At 41.6% G+C, this 23,058-nt stretch overlaps 1 protein-coding gene across 14 annotated transcripts in view; it reads right to left on the bottom strand.

Annotated features, from left to right (window-relative positions):
* The window catches only part of fmnl2a (formin-like 2a), a 50,669-nt gene that overhangs the window by 14,851 nt on the left and 12,760 nt on the right, over positions 1-23,058 (bottom strand). For 7 of the 14 annotated variants that reach the window (XM_063498909.1, XM_063498913.1, XM_063498917.1 and 4 more), the window contains exons 2-11: positions 20,411-20,494; positions 17,128-17,208; positions 11,822-11,898; positions 6,968-7,051; positions 5,172-5,327; positions 4,108-4,143; positions 3,366-3,410; positions 1,774-1,882; positions 1,506-1,582; positions 622-715 (exon numbers count right to left, since the gene is read on the bottom strand). In XM_063498909.1, the coding sequence (XP_063354979.1) occupies positions 622-715; positions 1,506-1,582; positions 1,774-1,882; positions 3,366-3,410; positions 4,108-4,143; positions 5,172-5,327; positions 6,968-7,051; positions 11,822-11,898; positions 17,128-17,208; positions 20,411-20,494 (843 nt within the window). The remainder of the gene's footprint in view (positions 1-621; positions 716-1,505; positions 1,583-1,773; positions 1,883-3,365; positions 3,411-4,107; positions 4,144-5,171; positions 5,328-6,967; positions 7,052-11,821; positions 11,899-17,127; positions 17,209-20,410; positions 20,495-23,058) is intronic. The other 7 variants (XM_063498918.1, XM_063498920.1, XM_063498919.1 and 4 more) reach the window with 2 other exon arrangements.

Genomic DNA, 23,058 nt, shown 5'->3' with positions numbered 1-23,058 from the left:
AACCCTGCCTCCACTAGAATAGAAAAACATGCTGCCGTGCTTCCAGCACTCACATTATCCAAATGCTTTCTCAAACTTCGTCTCATTAGACGGGCAACGTTCTCTCTATGCCTTAATCTCCCATTAATGCCAGTGCCGCTGAGAGCAACGCTCAATATTTCATCCCGGGAGTGTAAATATTACATTAACTGCAGTCAGCCCATGTTTGCGGGCCGTATGCTACAAAATGGGGCTGCTGTTAGCGCTCTCTCCATCACAAACCTCCCACTTCTTTCTCCAGCAGCCAGAATGCCTCATCCAGACAGGCAGAGGTCAGGCAGGGCTATCTGTTACAACTAACTCACTGCTTTTCTGAGCTTTGAAGCTACTGCCAAATCCAGTTAACACGCATATAACTGTTATCACTTGCGGCTGTGTGGGTCGTCCTATGCGACGCAGCTAAACTGGTGTCTGTAATCTGTTGACTAATAGAATTAATTCCTAGACGCTATCCCTTTGAAGCAACGAGGAATATGCCGGCCTCACAACTGCCAGACGAGCATTCCTCCAGGGCTGAGTCACTGTTTGAAGCAAAATGTAATGACATATTCGTCTCCTCCGAACTATCTTTGCAGCTCGTACCTCCTTAAAGTTGTCGAACGCAGAGAGAATAATTTCATGGCCTCCTCTCACGAGGCAAACTGCCGCCAGGAGCTCCAAGACCAGAGCTTTGGTTCTGAAAAACAGGGAGAAAATGATGTCAGGAATAATTAATGAATGAACAGAAAAGCAGGAGATAATCGCAGAGGAAACAAAGCGGAAAACTGTCATTTAGGATCATCTCGGTACTGAAACGTCTGCATAGGACAGATCATAAACAGCAACCACTGTCACAGTGAAACAAATTTTCATTGTGTATTCATTAGTTTAACCTCTTGAGAGTCAAAAGCCCAGAGTTAAAGGGGGGTTTAAGGGCAGGTATAAAAAAAATGAATACTTCTTGGCCTGATTCATGTGAGTTTATTAAAGTGCACAGACACTGAAAGTGCCAGCTCATCCCGTCTCCAGTTCATTCACGCGGGATTTCTATGTCTGGATGAGACGAAATGTGACAGGTGATGCAAAGTGGTTCCACATCCACTTTTGAGAAAATCCTTAAACCCTGGGGCATGAAGTGAAAACACGACCACACACACACAGAGTGCTCCTCGTAGCCGTCTCAGTGAGCAGCTGCCAGTGTGGTGGACTGTGCCAGCGGTGCCTTGACCCATCTGTCAAGATGAATGTGCCCCTGAGCAACAAGGGCTCCCACTCTCAGACTGTGCAGGTGCACAAAATCTAGCGTTTGTGCTTTTATGGATGTGGGTCCAAGTTGGTAAAACATAAAACCCATCTTATTGAATCTTTTATCCAGCAGCTCTTTTTTTATTTGAAAAAAGAAACTTGAGATTTTGTTCTTTATTTACTTACCTTTTCATTTTTGGTTCCTTTTTTGTTTTTGTTTTTCAACCTTTGGTCAAACTTACCTCGGGTTTTTGTTGTTGAGGCTTAGTGCAATTTCATTCACAGCATGAGGGTGTGACATGACCATGTTGAAGCCATACTGGAAGATGAAAGACAGAGACAAAGCAGTTCATTAACAGAGAAGATGAGACACAGAATAAGCAAGATAGGACTCGTAATAATAAAAACAACTTAGAAAATTGAATTTAGCTTAACAAAATGTGGCTCAGCTCAGAGAGACGTGCAGTCTGTGTGGACTGGATGGTCCCTGTAGAGGCCTTGGGGGCTGACCTGGTAGTTCATGATAGCACGCAGGCACATGATGCAGACGTGGACATCATCTTTTTTGCAGACCAGTCTGGAGTTTTTCAGCGTTCTCCGGCTGGGCAATGTGTTGAAACTAATAAATAAAGATCAGAAGTCAGTATTAAAGGGAATAAAGCTATAGAATAAAATGTTAAGCCTATGTGACTGAACAAAAGAGTTCACAAGAACTGGATAAACAAGATAACAGATGCCATTTGTAAACAACCCCTCATTGCACACCATCTTCTGCATATAATGAGGCTGTTAAACTGCCAGGGCACCTTATATTAACACACACAAAGGCCATAAAATCTACAACCGAGCACAGGGCCACCGGATGCCTTCTTTCAATTGTTTCAACAGACCTTCACGGAGATATCACTTACAGCTAACACAACAGCAGCCAGTCATTTGCATGCAGCACAGTGATTGTGCAGCTTTATCTGGACAAAAACAAGGCCTCTGCTCCTGGTGCAGCTCCCACACTAAAACAGAAATGCTGGAGCAGCAGTCTAACTGAATAATATGCAAAAAGAGTCGGAGAAAAGGAGTTCATTTTCAGACTTTTATCACGAGGTACAATTACCAAACCCAAGTTCTGGGGAAAATGTGTCTTCGGGCTACTGACAGACATGCCAATTCGTGTCATCACCCATGCCTGTAGGCGTGACTTCTCTGTGAGTCAAAACACAGTGTGTGAGTGTGCATGTGTGTTTGTCTAAAAAGGAACGGAGCTTTCAAGGGAGAGGCAGCGGTTTGAGGATGAAGACGGCTCTAAATTAGCCGTAAAATGAGCTAGAAAATGAATTTGAGGCATGATTTTTTTCCTGCTTACACAAGTATACACATTTGCTATGCGAGTATTTCTGCATATTGCATTAAGTAAAGTGCAGCATTAAAATAAATAAATAAACAAATGAAGTAGATAAACAAGGCTTTTCCTGACAGAACAGGAGCACCTGCTTCAAACTGCAGAGATAATCTTCCATCCAGGGGTTTTTCCACTCCTGATTAGGCAACATCCAGGAAATGACTAATCAGCGCTTTCTAATCTCAAACCAGTGAATAGATACATTATTATGTAACACCAACAACATGAAGGAGAAGTTTGAGAGAAAAAGCACAAAGAAGAAGGGAGACAAGGAAAGAAAAATAGAAAAATAGGAAGGTAGGACGATAATGAAAAGAAGGTAGAAAAGATACAGAAGAAGACGGAGGAGGAGAAGAACAAGGAGGAAGAAGAAGAATACGAGTATGGCGATCAAGGAGGAAAACATGAAGGAACAAGAAAGAAGATGAAGGAGGGGAAAGGGGAGAAGAAAGATGAGACAGAATGAGAAGAAGCAAAAAATAGAGGAGAAGAAGAACAAAGAAGTAGATGAAGCAGAGGTAGAAGAACAAGAAAAAGCAGAAGAATGGGAAGAAAGAAAAGGAGACACAGAGTGAAGCAAATGTAACACCAAAAAATCCTAAATGTAATTTAAATAACAGAACATCAATCACTACAACTCTATTTACAAGCTATCAATAACAGCTCTAACACGGCTACATGTGACTAGCTAACTCTTCAGACATACCGTCTTAATTGAGAACACTTTGGACAGCTCAGTGCACTCGGTGTCCTTCAAGTTGGCAGTTTCAAGGAGACATATAGATAAGACTTAATGTGGGATATAACAGTGTCTCGGTATTTATCATTCTACTTCAAAGCCAGTCTAAAAAGCATAAGGGAAAATAATCTGTATAATGGACAAAATCGATTTTATTAGGAATTATAAAACCACTTGCAGGCCCAAGCAAAAGCTTCATAATTCATTTGCCATTTAAAAAAATAGAAAACAGAAAAAAGCAACCAAAATACAGAAGCTTGTTACAAGCTACTTATTCTACTCATACTGGTTATAGCCTAGTGCTGAGCTTTTAATGGTTGTTGTAGAAACTAGGCTAACGTCTGCACAGAATGGCATTTAGGGAGCCACACAAGCAGCACACAGACACACAGGCAGGAACAATGAGTGCAGTAAAACCCATTTGCTCCAAGGAAAGGAGAATTCAGTCACAAGCGCGGGGGGGGAGGGGGGGGGGGGTAAGCAGTACAAATAATTCACATCCCCGACACAGACAGCGGGACAAATAAACTGGGCAGCTCTAGCAGGGAGGTATAAGGTACAATGAGGCCGAGGGATTGTGCGTGGACATCCATGTGTGTCTCTGCTCGCAGCATTATAAGTGCGTTTGTTTCTCTAGAAGGGACGGGGATGCTGGGGTTACAGCCGAAGAAAGCTCACTCTGAGCCAGCAGAGCGAAACTGAGACCTGCCTGCTGTCGAAGACTGGCAGACAAAAGAGCAGATGACTATAGGAGGGTGGGGGGGGCATTAGGACAGAACAGAAAAGACAGTCAGCCTCACTGAAGATGCATGCTCAAGAGTGATGTCACATCTGGGGCCAGCAGATGTGTAGGTGAGGTGACATGGCATGGGAGGGTGAAGTTATTTATGGGACAATATTGATATTTGACAGTCATTTAAATATCAGTAAAGCATGGATGAAATATGTGCAAGTAACAATAAAACGAGACCTCATCATGTGGTCTGTCTACAACTTCCACATTTAGCAAATTAGCGTCTAAATTCCTGGTGAAAAATGTGCAAAAGCCAAAACACCAAGTCAGTTTGTCTGGTCTGCATTTCTTCCATCGCATCTATTTACATATTTATCAAGAAAACACTGCTACTTTGTGACACCACACAACAGAAAAAACAACAAAAAGTGGCTGACTTGATTATCATTTAAGGATCTCATATTAAAAAGACATGTGCTTCCATGAATCAATAGTGCTCTTTGTGTGCAGTGTGTTCAAGTTAACCTCTTCAGACTAAAGGATTAGAGGCCACAGAAGTCAGCAGGAGTGCTGTACCGAAACATTAATGGAATGACGGGCAAGATTAGAGAAATAATGCACAAATGAACAGGATTTATGCACCTATACTGGCATGGGTTTATAAATAAACTGCCCTGAAATCCTTTACACACTGGATTTTGAGTGAAAAGGTCTGTTTGGTGTTTATAAAAACCTAAACAATAAAACCTAACGAAAACCTAGTTCCATAAGAAGATCTGTCACATGAGAAATTACTGTTACTCATGTAATCACAGATTATCACAGTCAAAAAAAATCCAGGCAAATGGTACTTCCCCCCTGCACATATCTTAAGCCATTTAAAGACTTAGAGACCTCATGACTACACAAAGGACGTGGCTGAGGCATCATATGAAATGTGTGAGTTCTCAAAATAATCACGATTCCCCGCACAAACCTAACTGTTAAAACTGGCTAGTCGTTTCGTCAGTCAGAGAGGGCTTTTTGTGTGTGTGCTGTACCGTAACGTGGAATGTCGCCCGACTCGAGTGATACCGTTCCCAGTGATGGGAGATGGTAAGGTGCTTCCTCCATGGAGGTCTTCTATAGAGCGGCTCCAGGGCTTAGACTTATCCATCGCAGCCTCTGGGTTGTTCTCCAGGCACTCGCCATCGAAACTGTTGTAACAAGGAACATCTGCATTTACTCGGATTGCTTTACATCTGATGCTGTTTACAGGCTGTGAACAACAGGTCGTCTAATTTATAAGACTGTAATGCCAATGCAATGCAATCAATCTGAATCAGTCTGTGCCGATAAGTGCAACTTCTCTGCAAAGCATCTGTTAGCAATAATGACTCAACTTAACTGGCTGCCAACTAGTTGTATTCTGGTTGTTCCTGTGTCATTTTGTAGTTAAACACCATCCTGTAGCAGCTAAGTCATTTGGGGAGGAATTTTTGCTTCGAAATTACAAGGTTATGGCTGGACTCTGAATGTAAATTTTAATGTGAATTTTTCTGCATGTAGACAGCAACTGATTTGTGAGTTAGTTTCAGCAATTACAGCTAATTGCTGCATTATCACAAACAGAATGTAATTGTTAGCTTGAACCCATCCGGTCACAAACGGGATGGGTTCAAGTGACTATCAGTCATTTGAAAACTGCGATTTTTCCTTGGTGTGACTGTAGCATGAAGTAGTTATTTCCTACTACTACAACCAAATCAATACATGGTGTCTGATACACACGTATTTTTTTATTTTTTTTTAATTTTGTTTAACCATGCTTACATGGTTAAACAAAAGTGCCACAAAAGTGGCACATTACAACTATGCTCTGCAAAGTGTATGAATTAGCATATTGCTATCATGTTATGAGCATGAGCATATTTCCTAAAACAAAAATATAATTTTTTTACTAGATGTGGGTGTAAATTCACTGAGGACTACAGCAAGGAAAACATGCAGTAAATTCTGAAGCAGTCGCATTAATAGGAAGTGAAAAATGCTAATAATTAGCCAGACTCTTGCTAAGCTAATCGAATGATGCTAGGCTAGCCAGCAGATTTTTAAAAAAGCCACACTGACCACCCGATAACAGATGAGGAATTCATTAGTAAACCACAAACCCTGCTTCTGCTTATAACATATCCAAACATAACATACACAATCTTATTATCTTATATATTAGGGCTAATTATAATTATATATGAGGCTAATTCTTTTAAAAGTAAAAAAGTGTTCAACTCCATGTTTAAAAAAAAAAAGTAACAAATGTTTTAAAGGGTTTTTGTGTTAGACATGATCCTGTATATTAGAAAAAAGCTCATGATTTGTTGTAGTTGGCACAAGCTATGGAAAGCTGCTTGTTAAATCATACCTTTTATGATCTATTTCAGTTTTTAGACTGGTCCTTTGACTTTAATTTGCTGCTGCAGTGGTACTGTGTAAACACAATTTTACGGCTAACCATTCATAATTTCGACAGACTATAATAACATATGGTGAAGTGGAGTGGTGAATTAAAAATTTAACTGTGTGGCACTCTGGCCCTGAACAGCGACTCTGTGAGTGACTAATAACCACACTGTCAATCCATGAATAGAAGCATATGGTTAGCATAACACACAGTGCCTATGTGTCAGCACTGGGCGTCGAGTGACTCAGTGTTTCTGACAACCGGGCAGCAGCGACGGTGGTGCTGGCGCTGTGTGGAGATGCATCAGCGGTTGTGCAGAATAGCATCGTTGTGTTGATTTTGAGTTCTGCATATAGACCATTGTGGTGCAAAGAGAAAGAGCTGCTAGAGACTTACGTGACAGCATACTGTGCGAAAGAAAGATAGTCCACCAGCACATCTAGGCCTTTGTTCTCTTCATTTAGGAATTCTCGTACCCACCTGAAGAGAAGAGTAAACTATTAAACCAAAAACACTTCAAATGTGTTAAATTAATTGACAATTACAAATCAGGCAAGTTAAAGCAGGACTTTAACTTGCCTACAAAACTACAAAAACACAATTTTTGTAGTTTTGCCTCTGCACACAGTGGATTGTAAATCAAAGAATCAGTATGTGATTGAAGTGCAGACTTTGGGCTTTAATTCAAGGGGTTTTACAAATATTACACCCATTTTCATTCACCCAATTTTCAAAGGTTTAAAATTAATGGGAAAGACTAACATAAGTGTGAAGACTCTTTTTAACCATTTAAAGCCTGAACCATTAAATAATTGCCAGAAAATTCAAATATTTTATTGAACCTTATGACAATATTAATTTGCATATATGAGTTTTATTTGTATAATTTTACTACATCTGGCATTTTTTTCCATTTATTGCTTAAAAAATAAAATTTTTGTGCAATTCTTTCAGGTTTCAGTATGAGAAAAAAAATATCACACTGATTATGTAATAGTTTTAAAAAAACCAAAAACGGTACCAAATAAATACTTTAAAAAAACTTGACACCCAGTGTCTACCCGAAGTCTAGAACTCACGGACACCATCAAATTCTGCATTTCCTCCCTTGAGATCCTTAATTGAAGCCACCTTCAGTTGATGCTTGTCTGTGGGTCTCTCTGCATTCAGTATTTAGTAATGGAAAAGCATGCTCTGTTCGGTTGAGATCAGCCAACTGACCATTGAAAAATAAACTGTCTGGTACAAAAAAGTCTGAGCTGTTTTGCAGCATTTGGCTGAATCTGAGCAGAGTTTAGTTCTGTGCACTTCAGAGTTCATCCTGCTTCTTCTGTCAGCAGTCATATCATCACTAAGCACTAGTGGCCCGGTTCCACTGGCAGCCATACATGCCCATAATTGCATAACATTGCCTCCACCATATTAGATGTGATATCTGTTCTCTCCTTCTCCACACTTTTCTCTTCCTGTCATTCTGATACAAACTTGTTGGTTAACCTTATTTTATCTCTCCAAATAATTATTTTTCTGAACTCTGAAGGCTCTTTTAGATGTTTCCTTGCAAAGTCTAATCTGACCTTCCTCCTCTGGAGTATAATCAGTGGTTTACAACACAAACTATATACTATATTTCCATTCATGAATGCGTCTCTTGATTGCAGACCTTGACAATGACACGCCTACGTCCTCGAGAGTGTCCTTGACTTGGTTAGATGTTGTAAAGGTTCTTTTTTTAACCATGGAAATAATTCTGTCATCATGCATTTTAGCTGTCTTCTGTGGTCTTTCAGGTGTTTTGGTGTTGCTCCCTGATAGATTTATTTGGGGTTTTCTGCCTAATTTTGGCTTTACTCATTTGCAACAACATCTCTTTGTGCCTCATATTAGAAATCAAATCTTTGTCCCGAACATTATGTATAACACATTATGTGCAATTATTTTTTTCTAAACATTCTCCCCGGGCTGTAACCTGGCCTCGGTAGATGTTTTCAGATTATTCACCCTGTCTCCCTTCCTTTGCAGAGAAGAATTGCATTGACCATTTCAAAGTTTCCTGGCTCAGAGGAACAAACGTGTTCACAAACACGCAAATAGACTCTCATTATTAATCTTTTGTGTATTTATTTCTCTATCGCTCACACACACTGATAAAGACAAAGCTGAAGAATGATCAAAAGCCCTTTATCGCTTTCCTTACAGGCACTACAGTGGGCCACCCATCCAGCGCTTCGCCCGCTTTCTAGTTTTTCATTCTGCACAGAAAAGCTGAGCTTTTCACAGGAAAGCTCCCACCACCTTTGGTATGTGCTGCTCTCCTTTCGTATTTATAAGCACTGTTAGCTGAATCACAGAGGATCTTTATTTAATCGCGTCTTGTGGAGGTGCCGTTTCGTTTTATTGGTCCCACAACTGCTTCGATGGGGCTGATTGCTCAGCGATTAAATAAATTTGTAGGGCATAAACATAATGACACAGGCAGGCTTCAGAGTGGTAGTGCGCTGATGAAAGCTAAACTGCTTTAAAAATCCACTAGCTGCTTCTTTATTAGCTCCCCTGTGGTGTAACTACATGGGACTGAAAAAGACTAACAAGATTGTCCAGTGAAGTAGTGCCTAGTGGGGTCGGTGGTGGTTTAAGTAGGCTCGGGGGTGTGGTCTCATAGTAATTATTACCAAAGGACCCTAACTAACAATCCTCCTTTCACTGCATGTTGGTGACCAAGTCAGAAGCAGGCACACATCAGCAGTGCTTGTAAAGGGACAATCTGTCTATTATACACAGCCTGCATAATTAATATCTGTTTTAACCTCTGACACTGTGTTCCAACGTCATCAGTCGCTTCTACCCTCCCAATCTCCCTTTCCCTGTCCTTTTGCTATTATGGTACCGCCTCATTGTTTAATCTAGATTAGTGAGACTATTTGTGTAATCTAGTTACCAACAATAAGGTTTCTAAAATAACTTTATCCTTGTAAACATAGCTTCAGCTCTGAAGGTGGACATTGTCTCTGGCTGTGGTTGGAACGTATTTTTGGTTTGAAGAGCAGAATTTGACTATTGTGTAAACAGCGTGTAGGAGTGTGAGAGACAGCGTTGTCAGACACATGAGATAACTTATGTGAGTGTCGCTGACATGGACACACTGAACTAAAACAATATGTGTGTGGGAGGCAGGAAAAGAGAAAACCAGAGAGACTGAGAGATGTAGTTTAGGATATAGAGTATTGTTGCTGTTACAACAGCCTGTGGGCAGCGGATATTCTCAGGGTTGCTTCATCCAATCCTCGACAGGGTGTCCATGTCTTCTGCGACCATCCAACTCACCATTCTGCTGTGAGCTGCTAGCTTTCATTACTCGTACAGTAAATCCAGGTGCCTCATTCATAAGCAGCACAGGTTTTCCACATGGTTATACTAAAAATACTCACATGTTGTAAGCACAGCCGTGAATCATTCTCCATTGAAGCCCACAATACTAGTTTTGGTCTCTATCGCATATTTTACTATGTAATAACATGTAAACGGTGGTGTATTTATAGTGTAACCCATTTAAATTTTATTAAGGCTTAAAATAGTGCATTATTAGAGACTTAGATACCACTTTTGGGTGACGAGCGGGTGCTGCAAGCTGACTGCAAGGCCTCACCTCAACAAACTGGAGTCAAGGAAATGTACTTTTCTTTTTTTTTTCTTTATTATCTTAAAGATTTGTAGTCATTTTTGACTATTAGACAGAAGACAGTAAAGTTCGGAGAAGGGAGGGGGCACATAGCAAATGACCAAGGCGCATATTCAAACCCTGGGTCTCTGCACTGCAGCCACGCGGCACGTGGTCACCTACTCTTCTAAAATGGACTTTTCAAACATGTTTGTTGTGCTGATGCTTTTTACTATGTAATTATCTGACAGATAACATGGCTTGCTGTGCAGGTAATGGTACTAACAAACCATCCAAAAAGTCTGCTCTCCAGTGTTTGTGAATGAAATTCTTGTATTTTCTCTGCAGTCTAATTCAATCAGACACAAAAAACAATCCACAGGTGAACTTCTGGTTTTAATAGGAAAGCAAAGCGACTGGGAATCTGTGTCTTTAAAAGAAAAACTTTGAGCTCCATTCAAATTCAGGTCTGTGTGTTCTATTGTGCAGAAGAGTGGGTCCGCTCTAGCTCTGCATATTTCTACACATTTTTTCCTCTTCCAAACTTTAAGCCATCAGCAATAACCAACTATCATTTACACTCGCTTTATGCTAATATTTTCAAAGAGGAAGCAGTGCTCTTGTACCGCTCCCTTTAAAGTATGAATATTTCAAAGGATAGCTGCTTCCGGCTGCTTCCTTGCCACAAGGGGTCGCCACACCAGGTAGCGCTGCATGTTTGAGTTGACAGATTTACACCAGATGCCTTTCCTGATGCAACCCCAAAGGGGATTTGTATGATCATACCTAATTACAAGAGTCTCTAACCCTTGTTTTGGTTGCTATTTATTTCTCTAGTACTGCAGTAATAACCTCTTAATTCTTTTAACCAAGCAAAGAATATTTTCTGCTTAGCTGACAAGCAAAAGAAAATTAAACTGTAATTTTTTTATGTCTCTTTCTAAATGTTTGCACCATCTTCATTTATTTAAGCAGTAATAGAAGTCTCCTGAATCCAACATGTCCGATAATCCAGTGGGACTCATTAATGTCGAGCAGGCCATCGTTATCCTTATACAGGGTCTCTAGTTAGTGACTCAAGCCCTGTGATCTTCAGCAAGACAAAACACTGAGACCTTGTATGACTCTCACCGAGATATTGATCTTTCCTCAAGGCTAAACATACAGCACTGAATCAATAACAGCTGCAGCCAGTCGAGGCTTGTTACCCTGGAATACCAGAAAATGCAGATGAATGCATCAGTGTTTTATCTGTTACAACATCAGTATCTCTTTAGCAACCGTATCAATACGTCTCCAGAATCGCAGACTGGCGAGCAACTATTGCAAGAGAAATGTGTTTCCCCTCCAGACGCTGTTCATGTGTCAGCTGCCCGGAACAATCAATTGATTCATCTTTTCTTCGTCACCACATGGCTTTCGATGTAATATTAGGTCAGAGCACAGATAGGAATGGGGGATGGTGGTGGTTAGTGTCAGTGTCTGCGTCTCCGGGTGTCTGGAATGCCAGACTTTTCCCCTTAAATCTAATATAGGCAGGTCGCGGACATGCAATGCTACACAAGCCTCGCGCACTTTCTGCGGTGACTCACCCTATATGATTGGTCCGTAACGAAATTTCCAGTTCTCTCAGGACTTGAGTGGACTCCTGTACTCGTCGTCTGAATTTCTGAAGGAGGAAAGAAAGTGGGGGAGGTAAAGTTTCATCATACTCCTGTAAATCAACATGTGGTAGCACAGAGATATTTTGGCTGGAGAAAGCTTTGTTTCTGACAGAAAGGTCAGACAAACAGACAGAAGGAACCACATTGGCATTTAGATATAAAAGCAGGCAGCCTGTGCACTGATTACAAAATAAAAGAATGAAAGAGGAGATGGAGCTGTTCCCATAGGTTTCTAAATGATGCTTTTATTTGCCAGTAACCAATAAAGAGGCTAAACAAGAAGGCCGGCTGACTCATTGGAAACTGTGAAAGTGCATGAGTTGGATTTTTTTTTTTTTTTTTTTTTATCCACTTATGTTGTTTCTGTTTGCTCATGTTGGTTCTGTAAATAGCAATAATCCCTCCTGGAAGCAGCATGATAAAATCAAGTCACCTAATTGGCTACCTCTCAAGCCTGGCCAGGAGCAGCAGCAGCTACATAAACACAATTGTACACATACAACACACACACACACACACACACTCTCAACCCCGTTACTGTGGCTACAGATAGAAGACAGCACGCATAAAGCTGTGAACTAACTAGTGAGGGAAAGAGAAACGAGAGAACAGAGAAGATGAGCGGGTTCCTCTTTTCTTTCATCCTCTAACGGGAGGTGTTCTGCAAAACCAAAAACAAAAAGGCCCTTCAGGCTGTTATTCAATCACAGGAACAAAACAAGAGAAGTGAGTGACCGGTGATGATCAAACAGCCTCACAGTGCAACAGGAGGGCGGGGGGGGGGATCCCTGATCAGAGAGAGGGAGAGAGAGAGGGGGAGAGTAAAAGTGTTACATCACAGGAGTGAGGAGGAGAGGAGGGGAGAAAATTGATTGTATAATAGAGCACTGGCACTGGAGTTTGAAACACAGTGTGTCAAAAGGTGAAAACACCATCTCATATCCCGTTGCCGTCTTGTTAATAAAAACTTCAGAAGAGCGTAATCGGAGCGGTGCTTGAAATCAGGCAATTTCCAGTGTTGCAAAGAGCTCGCGAAATATCAGCAAACACAAACGTGTGTCTGCAAGTTAAAGTTTTAGAGGGAGGAAAAAATGTTAGCATTTGCTCTAAGAGATGGAGAAAGATATAAAAAAAATAAAGGACAGGAGAGGAAGATAAGAAAATAAGGACTGCTCAGCAAGGAAAATTTGATAAACTGGAAATTCAAGTTTGGGTAGATTATAAATGTTGCTTTAAATATCTTTTTTTAATCAGTTATTGGATCGATACATTTTGTGACGAACTTACTTAAGTTGAATGACTTAAAAAAAACAATTTAAAGTATATAACTTTTGTATTATTTAAACATTGCATGAACATGATCTGCAGTTTAGTGCAGGTTAAACTAGTTAGTTTCCAGTATTGTGATGAATTTTGCACTAATGCAGCCTATTGGACTGTTATAGGGCAAAATGGGGTGTTTATGGCCGATGTTTGGTTACATCGAGGGTCGTTGAATTCAGTCAAATCCACAAAGAGCACACAGCAGCTGCGCAGGTCAGCTGATCACATCCTGTATGCAGAAAAAACAAACCCAGTGCAGCTCACAAGCTAGTTTTTTATATGTCTTATTTCTAAGTGATCGTATTTTCCACTCTGCACTGCTACACTGGATATTACGGTAGCCCCACCAGCCAAATCCCACTTTAACCCCTGGTTTTATAACACCCAGGTATATTCATGCTAATAGTTAGCCGTGTAATCGTTTAGGTATTTTTCCTGACAAAACAGGATACTGTAAATTCTGCTGTAGACTTTTCATGCTGTTTTATATTCAAGTTAAATAGAAGATAGTTCTGCATTAGTGCTGTCCTGTTTTTCCTGCTGTATATATACACAATATTCTAAACATTGCCAGTGTTTCAAATAACGAGGTCAGCGGAAGTGCAGGCAATCCCCATGAGACTAAAGCAAATACAGTTTTTTCTGCTGTTCTCCATATGATGTCACTGAGAGCGGATATCCCTAATATGGTCATCTTGGGCCGATAGCTGTGGGTGAAAAGAGAGAAGAGAAGAGAAGAGAAGTCCATCGAGGGTTGGAGGGCCTAGTCACTTTCCATGATGCGTTTGTATCAGGGAGGAAATGAAGCTCAGTCCCACGTAAACCCTATTATTAACATTCACAAGAGCTGTTCCCATAGCTATGGCCTGTGTCTTTGGGCTTAGGCGGCGTGTGTCTGGAACATGAGGAGATGAGAAACAGAGTGTTTTTATTAGGGAGGAGTCGTTTGTGCGCTTGTGTGGAAAGCCGAGCAAATTTCGGGGGAACTGCGCAGGCTCTCGGAGCCCCCACCAAACACCCCGCACTCCACACTTTAAGTGCTACCAGCTGCAACACGGAGAGAGCAGGAAGAGAGAGGAGCAGACAGTGGGGAGGGAGGGCGAAGACGACATGAGGGGAAATGAGAAAAAGGAGGAGACGCGGAGGGAGAAGTGAAAGGGGAAAGCAAGCGCATGGAAAGCACGGAAACCATAGAGAAGGGAGGGTAAAAAAAAGGGAGTTTTTAGGGAAGTGTGAGCTCAGGAGGGGTCATCCTGGAAACAAATCAATAGCTGATACATTCTTGGGGACTAGTTGGACTGCAGCTCTTCCTCCTTGGCTGCCTATTGGTTGAGAGCTGCCCCGAGGAATGCACCGGAGCCTGCCTATGGAAAAGCAGAGGCAATGACCTCCAGCTCTCTCACAGTGGCACAAAGTGGCAATTGTTTGAGCTTGAAGAAAAGGGGGATGGAGCAGGAATGTAGAAAGAAGCCCATAACTCTTTCTTTTCCTCCACACTCTCTCGTGCTTCTTTTTTTGTCTCTCACTCTCTCATTCACTGTCCATCTCTTTCAAATCCCCCCCACCCACCCCCTTAACCCGCTCTATTATTCACTATTTCTTGTTCCCTCCCTCGCCATTACCCGACTCACTTTCTGTTTTCATTTGATTCCCCTGTGCCTGACCACTTGAGGTTTCCGATCAGGGCAAAGAACAGGCAAAGACTTTCCAAACTCCCACATGGCCCACTCAGCCTATGAGACTAATCGGTAAAAATATAATGGTAAATAAATAAAGAGAGGTTTGGACAAGTCTCAGATGTTGTTTTATTTAAAGGGGTTTAATATAGACCAGTTAGTCATGTAGACACAGATGTATTTAAGATAAAGGGAAAAGAAGGAGGATGCGACTTGAAGCAGCTCTGCTAGGCACCAACAACGAGTGTGCTGAGTGTTTAAACTGCAGGAGCTTTAAACACCAACTCCTTCAAGTATGGCACTGTGGAAAATTTGCTTAGTCACATTTTACGGGAGATTTGGAGGAGAAAGTTGAGACAATAAATTTAAAGCTGCAACCAGAAGGTGGACAGCTCAGCCACGCTTACAATTACACCTACTAGCACCACTAAAGCTCAATCAACAACATTGTTTTTGACACCTCAGCTTTAGGCGGATAAAAAAAAGTTAATTTGAGAGCTTAAAAAGTGCTGGTAGGTGGATTTTGTTACCTTCGGCCAGAACCAAGCTTATGCACTTCCCAGCAACTACAGCTAAACAGATTTATTACACACCTGAAAATATTCTTCCGGTTCTCTTATGAGATAAGAAATGTGAAAATTAAACACAGTGATAGCCAGTAACTACCAGTAACTAGCAGCATGTGTGGAGGAAGGGAAGAGGAGTACTTCTCCATCTATAGTTTCACAGTCAGTGTCAGTTACCGAGGCAGATTTATACTAACTGTCAACAAACCTGCACCTCTACCACTGACACAGCCTGTCTCCTTTGACATGCGTCACTTTCTTCGTGCTTCCTGCCTTTATCAGATCTTCTATAAGTGCAATCTCTCAGGCATTAGCCATTAAATTCAGAGAGGTGTAGCAGTCTCCGTGCCGGTCGATACTCCAGACGACCTATCAGATCAACTTAACTAGCCCTTTATCGTCACCATCTAACATGCTGCAAATGCAGTTCTTTGTGCCAAAAAGCAAACAAAGTCCCAGCCTGGCAAGGCCAAGAACTAGGAGTCAAACTGCTGAACTTATCATTGAAAAGCATATATTTTGCAGCCTAAGCCACCATCACCAGTCAGTCTTAACCTCAGTGGTTGTAAATTAAACTAGCATTCAAAATGCTCTTAAAATTGGCAATCTGTGAGAGCCTTGATTGGCTCGTATTATTGAACTGTCAGCATTTCAACAATTTAGGTGTACTAGGAGACGCAGTATGTGCAGAGAAAACTTTTATTGCATTAATTTTATGTTCTTCCTCTTTAAAGATTATTGAAGCTACTCTTTCATTCCTGACTAAGCTGCATAATTTACCATTAGGAATCACTCCTCACTGTACCCATTAATAACGACGATTTTGGCTACACACGGAGAATGTGCTGTCTGGGGTATTTTCTTGCACCAATAAAACATTGCTGCTCCTCTTTTTACCTTAGTCATCACAGCTTTTGTTTGTGCTGCTCTAGCTAACCAGTTGTGCTTTAACATCTTAACTCCAGTCAATCCAAATTGAATTATTCAGCGATTTGTTGTTATTCTGGCAGAGTCTTCTGGTTAATTTGTTTATCACAGACGCCGGTCTCCCAACCTTCCCCCCACAGCTCGCTCAGCCAGGCCAAAAAGACTTCATTTTGGCAAACCCCTAAGAGCTGGCTGATACTTGTCTTCACGAAGCTCCTCCTTTTACTCCCTTCTCCCTTCCAAGCTGCCAGGAAAACAGCCAGAACTGGCTGCTCAGATGACATAAGGCCATCTTTATCATGTTGCTGGGACTCTCCTGATCTCTTCAGTTTAGTCCCTGCTATGCTGCAAGGTGATGTGAGTGCAGCGCTTCATGTGACTGCGTCGCTCTCCATTCAAGTAGCTTGTTTCAAACTTTTTTTTCTCCATTGCTCTTTCTCGCAGTGCATGGTGAGTGCAGAGCATGCCCTCAGCCACAGAACAGCACCGCTAAGCATTGGCCAGTGGTTTTCTCAAACCCGGGCGGTTCCAGATAAACAACTGTCTCCTTTCTATCTAAGTCACTCTGATGCCCATTTTGCAACTAGTTCCCAGGCTGTCTCCTCCAAAACTCATGTGCACAATTTTTCCTTAGTTGTAGGGATATCCTGGACAAGAGATAGAGGGGTCAGAGGGGAAGGAAAAGCCACAGCACTGGAACGGCCAGTGGAACAGGGAAGCATGTTTCAGCAAGGCCACTCACCTTTCTTGTGACCGCTGGATCTAGATAACTCCTCAGCTTTTGGAGGTACGTGTGAGGCGGGTTTTTCACTTGGAATCGCTCCTGTAAAAAGGAACAAAAAACAAAAATACTGAAATGAGCAGGGGTGGGAGGAAACAAGACGAGAGGAAGAGGAGAACAAGAGCACAGGGCAGAAGCTAAACATCTGGACAGTTCTCGTGTAACAATAGTGGAAGTTATATTCACAGTTTCACAGTTTTGTTTGACAGAGCCACTTTGTTCATTCAGATGACTGCACACACACAGACACACACACCACAGCCTCACAAGTCTGAACTCATGGCTAGTAAACAGCAACCAGCCTTTATATGCAAAACAAATTTCATTAATGATCTTTTCATTAATTTCAGCATGCTATAAAGAGCTGCCTGCCTGAGAACTGTGGCCACACCTGGCTACATGAATGTTTAAGTCTCCCAAGTTCAACCAGCAAGACTTTTGAGGCCAGACCATTGTGCTCTAAATATATACGATACAGCAGATTAGTGCTGGATTTGGATCAGTGTGTTGAGCAGGAAAGAGCGTTTGGATCAGGCTGAGTGCCGCATCATAGCCCACACTGCATCAGTTTGAGACTGCAGGCCATATCACAGAAAGGAAAATGTGTTCTTCATGCAGTGTGGTCACATTTCTCCAGTGTTCTTCCTAATTTTGAATGCTCTGATCTTGTATAGATTTATAGATCGGGAGGTGATGTAGACGGACTGCGAAACATCGCGTGTCCCCGGCGGCTCGTTTCACTTCCTAGCAAGAATATTTAACCAGAAAGAAAGAAAGAAAGTTACTGTCCAGCGGCAGATTCCCCAAAAAGAGGAGCGAGAATTTAGCAGGCAGTGACAAGAACTTGATCTCCCAGTGGCTTTCCTGTAACGGACAGCCATATCTCTTCAAACAAATGTAACAGGATACAGTGATTCTGATCTTGTTAAAGGTCAGCGACAGTTACAGGTTGGCCGTACACGTGTGCGAATTACTGGAACACATACACTTACAAACCTCCCTCACTGGTAACCAAAAGCCATCCATATCACATGCTTTTATGCAAACAACTTCAAACTGTCAGCTTCATCAGAGCAGTATTTGCTGTGCCGCTTTTGTCATGAATCACATCCTGGAAAGGTGTCCACCCTCTGTACACAGATACAGAGAACGGATCGACAACATCACATTTGTCACTGCCACAGGGTCTGTCGCATAAAAACAGGAAAGACGAGAGAGCCGTCAGGAAAAAGAGCCGGCCCTCAGCGGACAGCAACATGCAGGCGGACAGCTCTAAAGCTTGGAAGCTCGAGCTGGAGAGTCTGCAAAATAACGAGTGAAACGGTACGGTGCAAATCATGACGAGTGCAAAGACCTGTGAGGTGTGTAAATACCTCACAAATATAAAAGTGTGAATTTATAAGGACCGGTGAAATCACAGTGAGCAAATATGTTTGGTATGTAGAGGAACATAAGCGGGTTTCAACATGCTATGTGGCAATAAAGAGTCCAGAATAGCAGGTTTAAGTTAAGTTTGAGCAGTGAGCTTTACGTCCTGCTCTACATCTGAGAAACCTTTTAAAATTAGAGTTGCCAACCAGTTGTTGTACTCTCACAGCGACTCATCTATATGAACAACGCCTCTGTACAACGCTACGATGGCTAGAAATAGATCACAACCACAGGATTCGACTGGGAAGAGTTGATCGTACCGATCTCCCTCTTTGTACTCGGGATGTTTTAACCTTGTGTTCACCTCAAGAACAACCTCAACATTTCATCAATATTTCATAAATCCTCATAATTGCTGGAAAGAAAATGTTTAATATTTCAACCTCCGGCAGCATCCGCAAGGGCTGTTTTCCAGAGGGGGTGTGTACCTGTCGTCTCTGCTTCTCTCTGTTGCCATGGTTACATTAAGGGCTTCACTGTAGCTATGACACAGAAAGTAACTTAGTCCCACAGCTGCCTGCAGTGTCATGGGTATAGGTTTATTTTGAAAACAAAAAATGAATAAAGAACTGGAAGAACTGGGTTAGCAATATTATTTGATGTCAATAGTAAAACTGAGGAAAATGCATTATTTCATTCTATAACTTCAACCTAATACCAAACAAAGTGTAGGAAAGAGATGGAGCATTCTTTCAAATGACTGATGTCCACCTGTATATTGTCTGAGCAGGTTAAGCTTCTAACTTTGGTTTTCCAAATGTAACCTTTCTCATAAGAGAGAATTATATAACTAGATGTTCTCACAGGATTGAAGCGTTACCATAGTAAATCTATATTTGGATGAATTTACAGTGGTTTTTTCCTTGCTAATTTCAGTACCACACAAATTCATTGCTGTAACTTTCCTGCGCTGAAAATTAGTTTCCTTTCAGAACCGATTTTCTGGCTGGAAAAATTTCCACCATAGTTTTCCAGCCCAAAGCGGTCTGTCTCAAGGTTCCCATCCTCACAGAAAGGATAAGAAACTTTAAATTCACAATATAAAACGTTTATTATGAACATGAACTGTGGCGAGCATGTTCCCTTCTTCTGTGCGTGACCATCGAGAAGCCAAGACTGTCAGCAAAAATCACCGGGCAATGTTTAGCTTCAATGAAAGCGACTATTTTCACTTCAACTGTGACAGTTTGCAGTCAGCCCCATGAAGATCTCTGACTGCTGGTTAGCAGTCTGGTGGGTTCTCTCTGTTACAATTCCTCTCAGGGTCAGTAGCTATCAATACAGTTTTTGGTGGGTGGTGGTCTTGATCTTGTCTCTGCTTTTCTGCTCTGTTCAAGGAGGCAGAAAAACTGTCTGGCACAGAGGTTGCGGACTGAGTGGAGCGCTCAGACCACAGCTCATTGCACAACGTGCACCCTCTGTTATTTCCTACACGCAGCACTGACGCCAATAAGAGGCTGAGCTTTTTCAACTAGCTAAGTGATGTGTGCTCCCTGCTGTGCCACTTAACCCACTTGACCAAGGAAGCCAGGGTGGTGTGCAAAGATGGCAAAAGGCTTACTGGATAAAGGCAGGGCAATGGAGCATGGGTGTTGCGGTCACGACACACAGTGGGGTGGGACCTTCTCCTAGATTACACGCTCAGCTGACAGTCCAGACAGCACATATAACATCATTCAGTGTGAACCTTACCCAGGTTGACTGTTTTCAACATTTAAAATGATTTAGTAATTAAGCAGCTACAATCAATTAAATGTGACTTATGCAGCAGCTACATCGGATCACATCATTTAGATGAGTGGCTGATGCTCACCTGATCACAGATCAGTTCCCACTTCTTCTCATTGTCATACTGCCGCAAGAGCCGCGCTTTGTCTGGAGGAAGATTCATTGAGTTCTGAAAGAGAGAGAAAGGTCCCAGTTAATCAAAACGATGATCAATGTAATGAATAAATAGCATCATCAATCCCAAACATAAAATCAAACTAAGAAACCTATCATCATTGGTAAGATGTAAGCATCTATACACTATACTCTGCACCAACAACATCAGGGTGTCCGTGGCTCCCAAAGAGAGTAATTAAGAGATTGCAAGCTTAATGGACCTCTGACCTAACAGCTGGTTACGCGCTCTCTCGTTGCTAAACATAGCAATGAGCAGGCAACAGAAGAGTTACATTAGCCAAAGTGTGAGTGAGGATCATTTGGGGAAAGGTCGCCAAAAGTGTTTACATGTGCTCTTCCCTCCTGTTCATTTGGGATAATCCAGCTGTAAATGAAACTCACCCCTCCCTAAGGCATGTTAGAGGTTTTATAAAAATGGACCACAATATACAAACAGAAAACAAAAGGAAGGTTTAGAGGGAAATACAAAAAGTTCCACTTTGTTAAGAAGAAAATATTCTGTTCTGTAAACAAGATTGGACAAACAGTGCATAGAAAAATATTTTCTATGATTAAGGAAATCTGACCATGAATTTGTTTTTCAACTACTTCAGCACTGAGGGACACTGTGGCCTTCAAACTGTATGTGTGTGTGTGTGTGTGTGTGTGTGTGTGTGTGTGTGTGTGTGTGTGTGTGTGTGTGTGTGTGTGTGTGTTAGTTTGAGCCTGTTGCTACAAGATTTACAAGATTTTTGCCATCAGTCTACAAATAAAATATCAAGTCTTCCACTAACCAAGCAGCTGATGGTTTATCTGTCTTGCCAGATACAGAAATCTGCTGAGGCAGGACAGGTAAACATCTAACCCTGCTTTCTAAGTTACTGCTATGACTCTTCAGCCAGTTATCCCAGGACAAGAAACGAAGGTGTGAGCACAGAAGTGAGTCTGAAGTAAAGGTGGATGCTCTGAACATCTTTCAGTATTTTGCTTTGAAACTTTTTTTTTAAAGCTGTTCCTCTTTGATGAGGTTAAGCAAGTGATTTCCTGTGAAGAGCCTGTTGTTCAGTCACACCTAATGTGACCCATGTGTTGGCGTACACATTAAGACTGAAAATAAGCTTCGATCGTGCAAAAAAACACAACTCTTGCACAACTCTTTTTCTTTATCCGGTTTTACTTTATCGACATCTGCTTCATGTACGAACACCTCTGCAGCTGTCCAAAATGTTGCACTTTCCAGCATTATTCACCACACCCTCGTGTGGATTTAGAAAGGCTTCAAACAATTATCCAGCGCTCCCAGTATGCTGCGCAAAGAACATGGAAACACAAGTGCGACCCAGCTGGATACTGGTTAACCAGCTATTCTTATAGAAATAAAACAGAAACACATTAAAAGCACAAAAATAGCATAGAGGTGTATAGCTAAACTGAGTGTTTCTGCAGCTTTCAGTCATAGAGAATACAAAATAATACAGATGCACAATACAGCTGTGTGAGAGAGAGCCATTCAGCAAAGAGCAGGGGAAAAAATTAGAAAACATAACCATTAGAGTTGAGGTTGTTTTTCCCATCCACACTGGTTGGGCTGCATCATCTATCAGAGCGGGTACCGCACTCAGCTTCTATTTTTCCTTCGCTGGATTTTCCAAAGAGCACGAGGGGGGGTGAGAGGAAGATGGATAAGAAATATCTCGAGATCAGACCCATTTCCATGAGTGAGTAACACGATAATCGAGTCAGACCTGCTCTTAGAGCTATTGTTTTGTTGTTTTAGAATTTGCTTGAGATTTTTTTTGCATAATAACGTGTGGCAAGCCTATTCGTCTTTATCACCATTTTAATTATGAAATAGTCCATTTATAAAGAGAACAATCAATGTGATGCCGGGATCGGGCTTAGGCACATCTTTGGATTTTACTAACAGCTATCGAGAGGAAGGCTAATATACATAAAATAAAGCTCATCCTAATAAAAACATAATATCTAAGCCAGTTTTTGGACCTTTTTTTTTTTTATTCCATTATGTTCATTAGGTCATGTTTTCCCCCCACATATTTTTGTGCTTCAGAATAGTTAGTGATGAACTGAACTGATCCCAGTAGACCTGTGAAACGAATAGAAATCCAACCGACAGCACAGTACTGTGCAAGAATCTTGCGCCACCCATTTTTTTTTTTGTTTTGCCTCCTAGAAGACAGACTTCAGCCAGCAGTGTTGGGGATCTTCTGAAAACTGATGGAAATGTGAACAGAGAAAAGTATCCTCAGAGTCTGATCCACCATGTATCATCATCTGGAAAGCTTTTGATTTTTTAGCCTAACATTGATCCCAAACAGTGTCAGTGCAGTGAAACCCCGCCTGGATAGAAAAAACACGCAGTGAAACGCTATCAGCCGTGGACTGGCCTCCCCAGACCATGGACCTCAACATTACTGAAACAACGTGTAATCATCTTGGTGACGAATGGAACGAAAGGCAGCCAACATCCAAAGCTCTGAATGTCTTTTAAGAAGCCTGGAGAACTATTCCTGAAGATGACTTAAATAAATTACAAGAAAGCTTGTGTAAGAGAGT

Source organism: Pelmatolapia mariae, linkage group LG16_19 (genome assembly GCF_036321145.2).
Source record: "Pelmatolapia mariae isolate MD_Pm_ZW linkage group LG16_19, Pm_UMD_F_2, whole genome shotgun sequence".
NCBI lineage: Eukaryota > Metazoa > Chordata > Actinopteri > Cichliformes > Cichlidae > Pelmatolapia > Pelmatolapia mariae.
The sequence above is the reverse complement of the archived record's forward strand: the minus strand, read 5'-3'. Positions and strand labels throughout refer to the sequence as shown.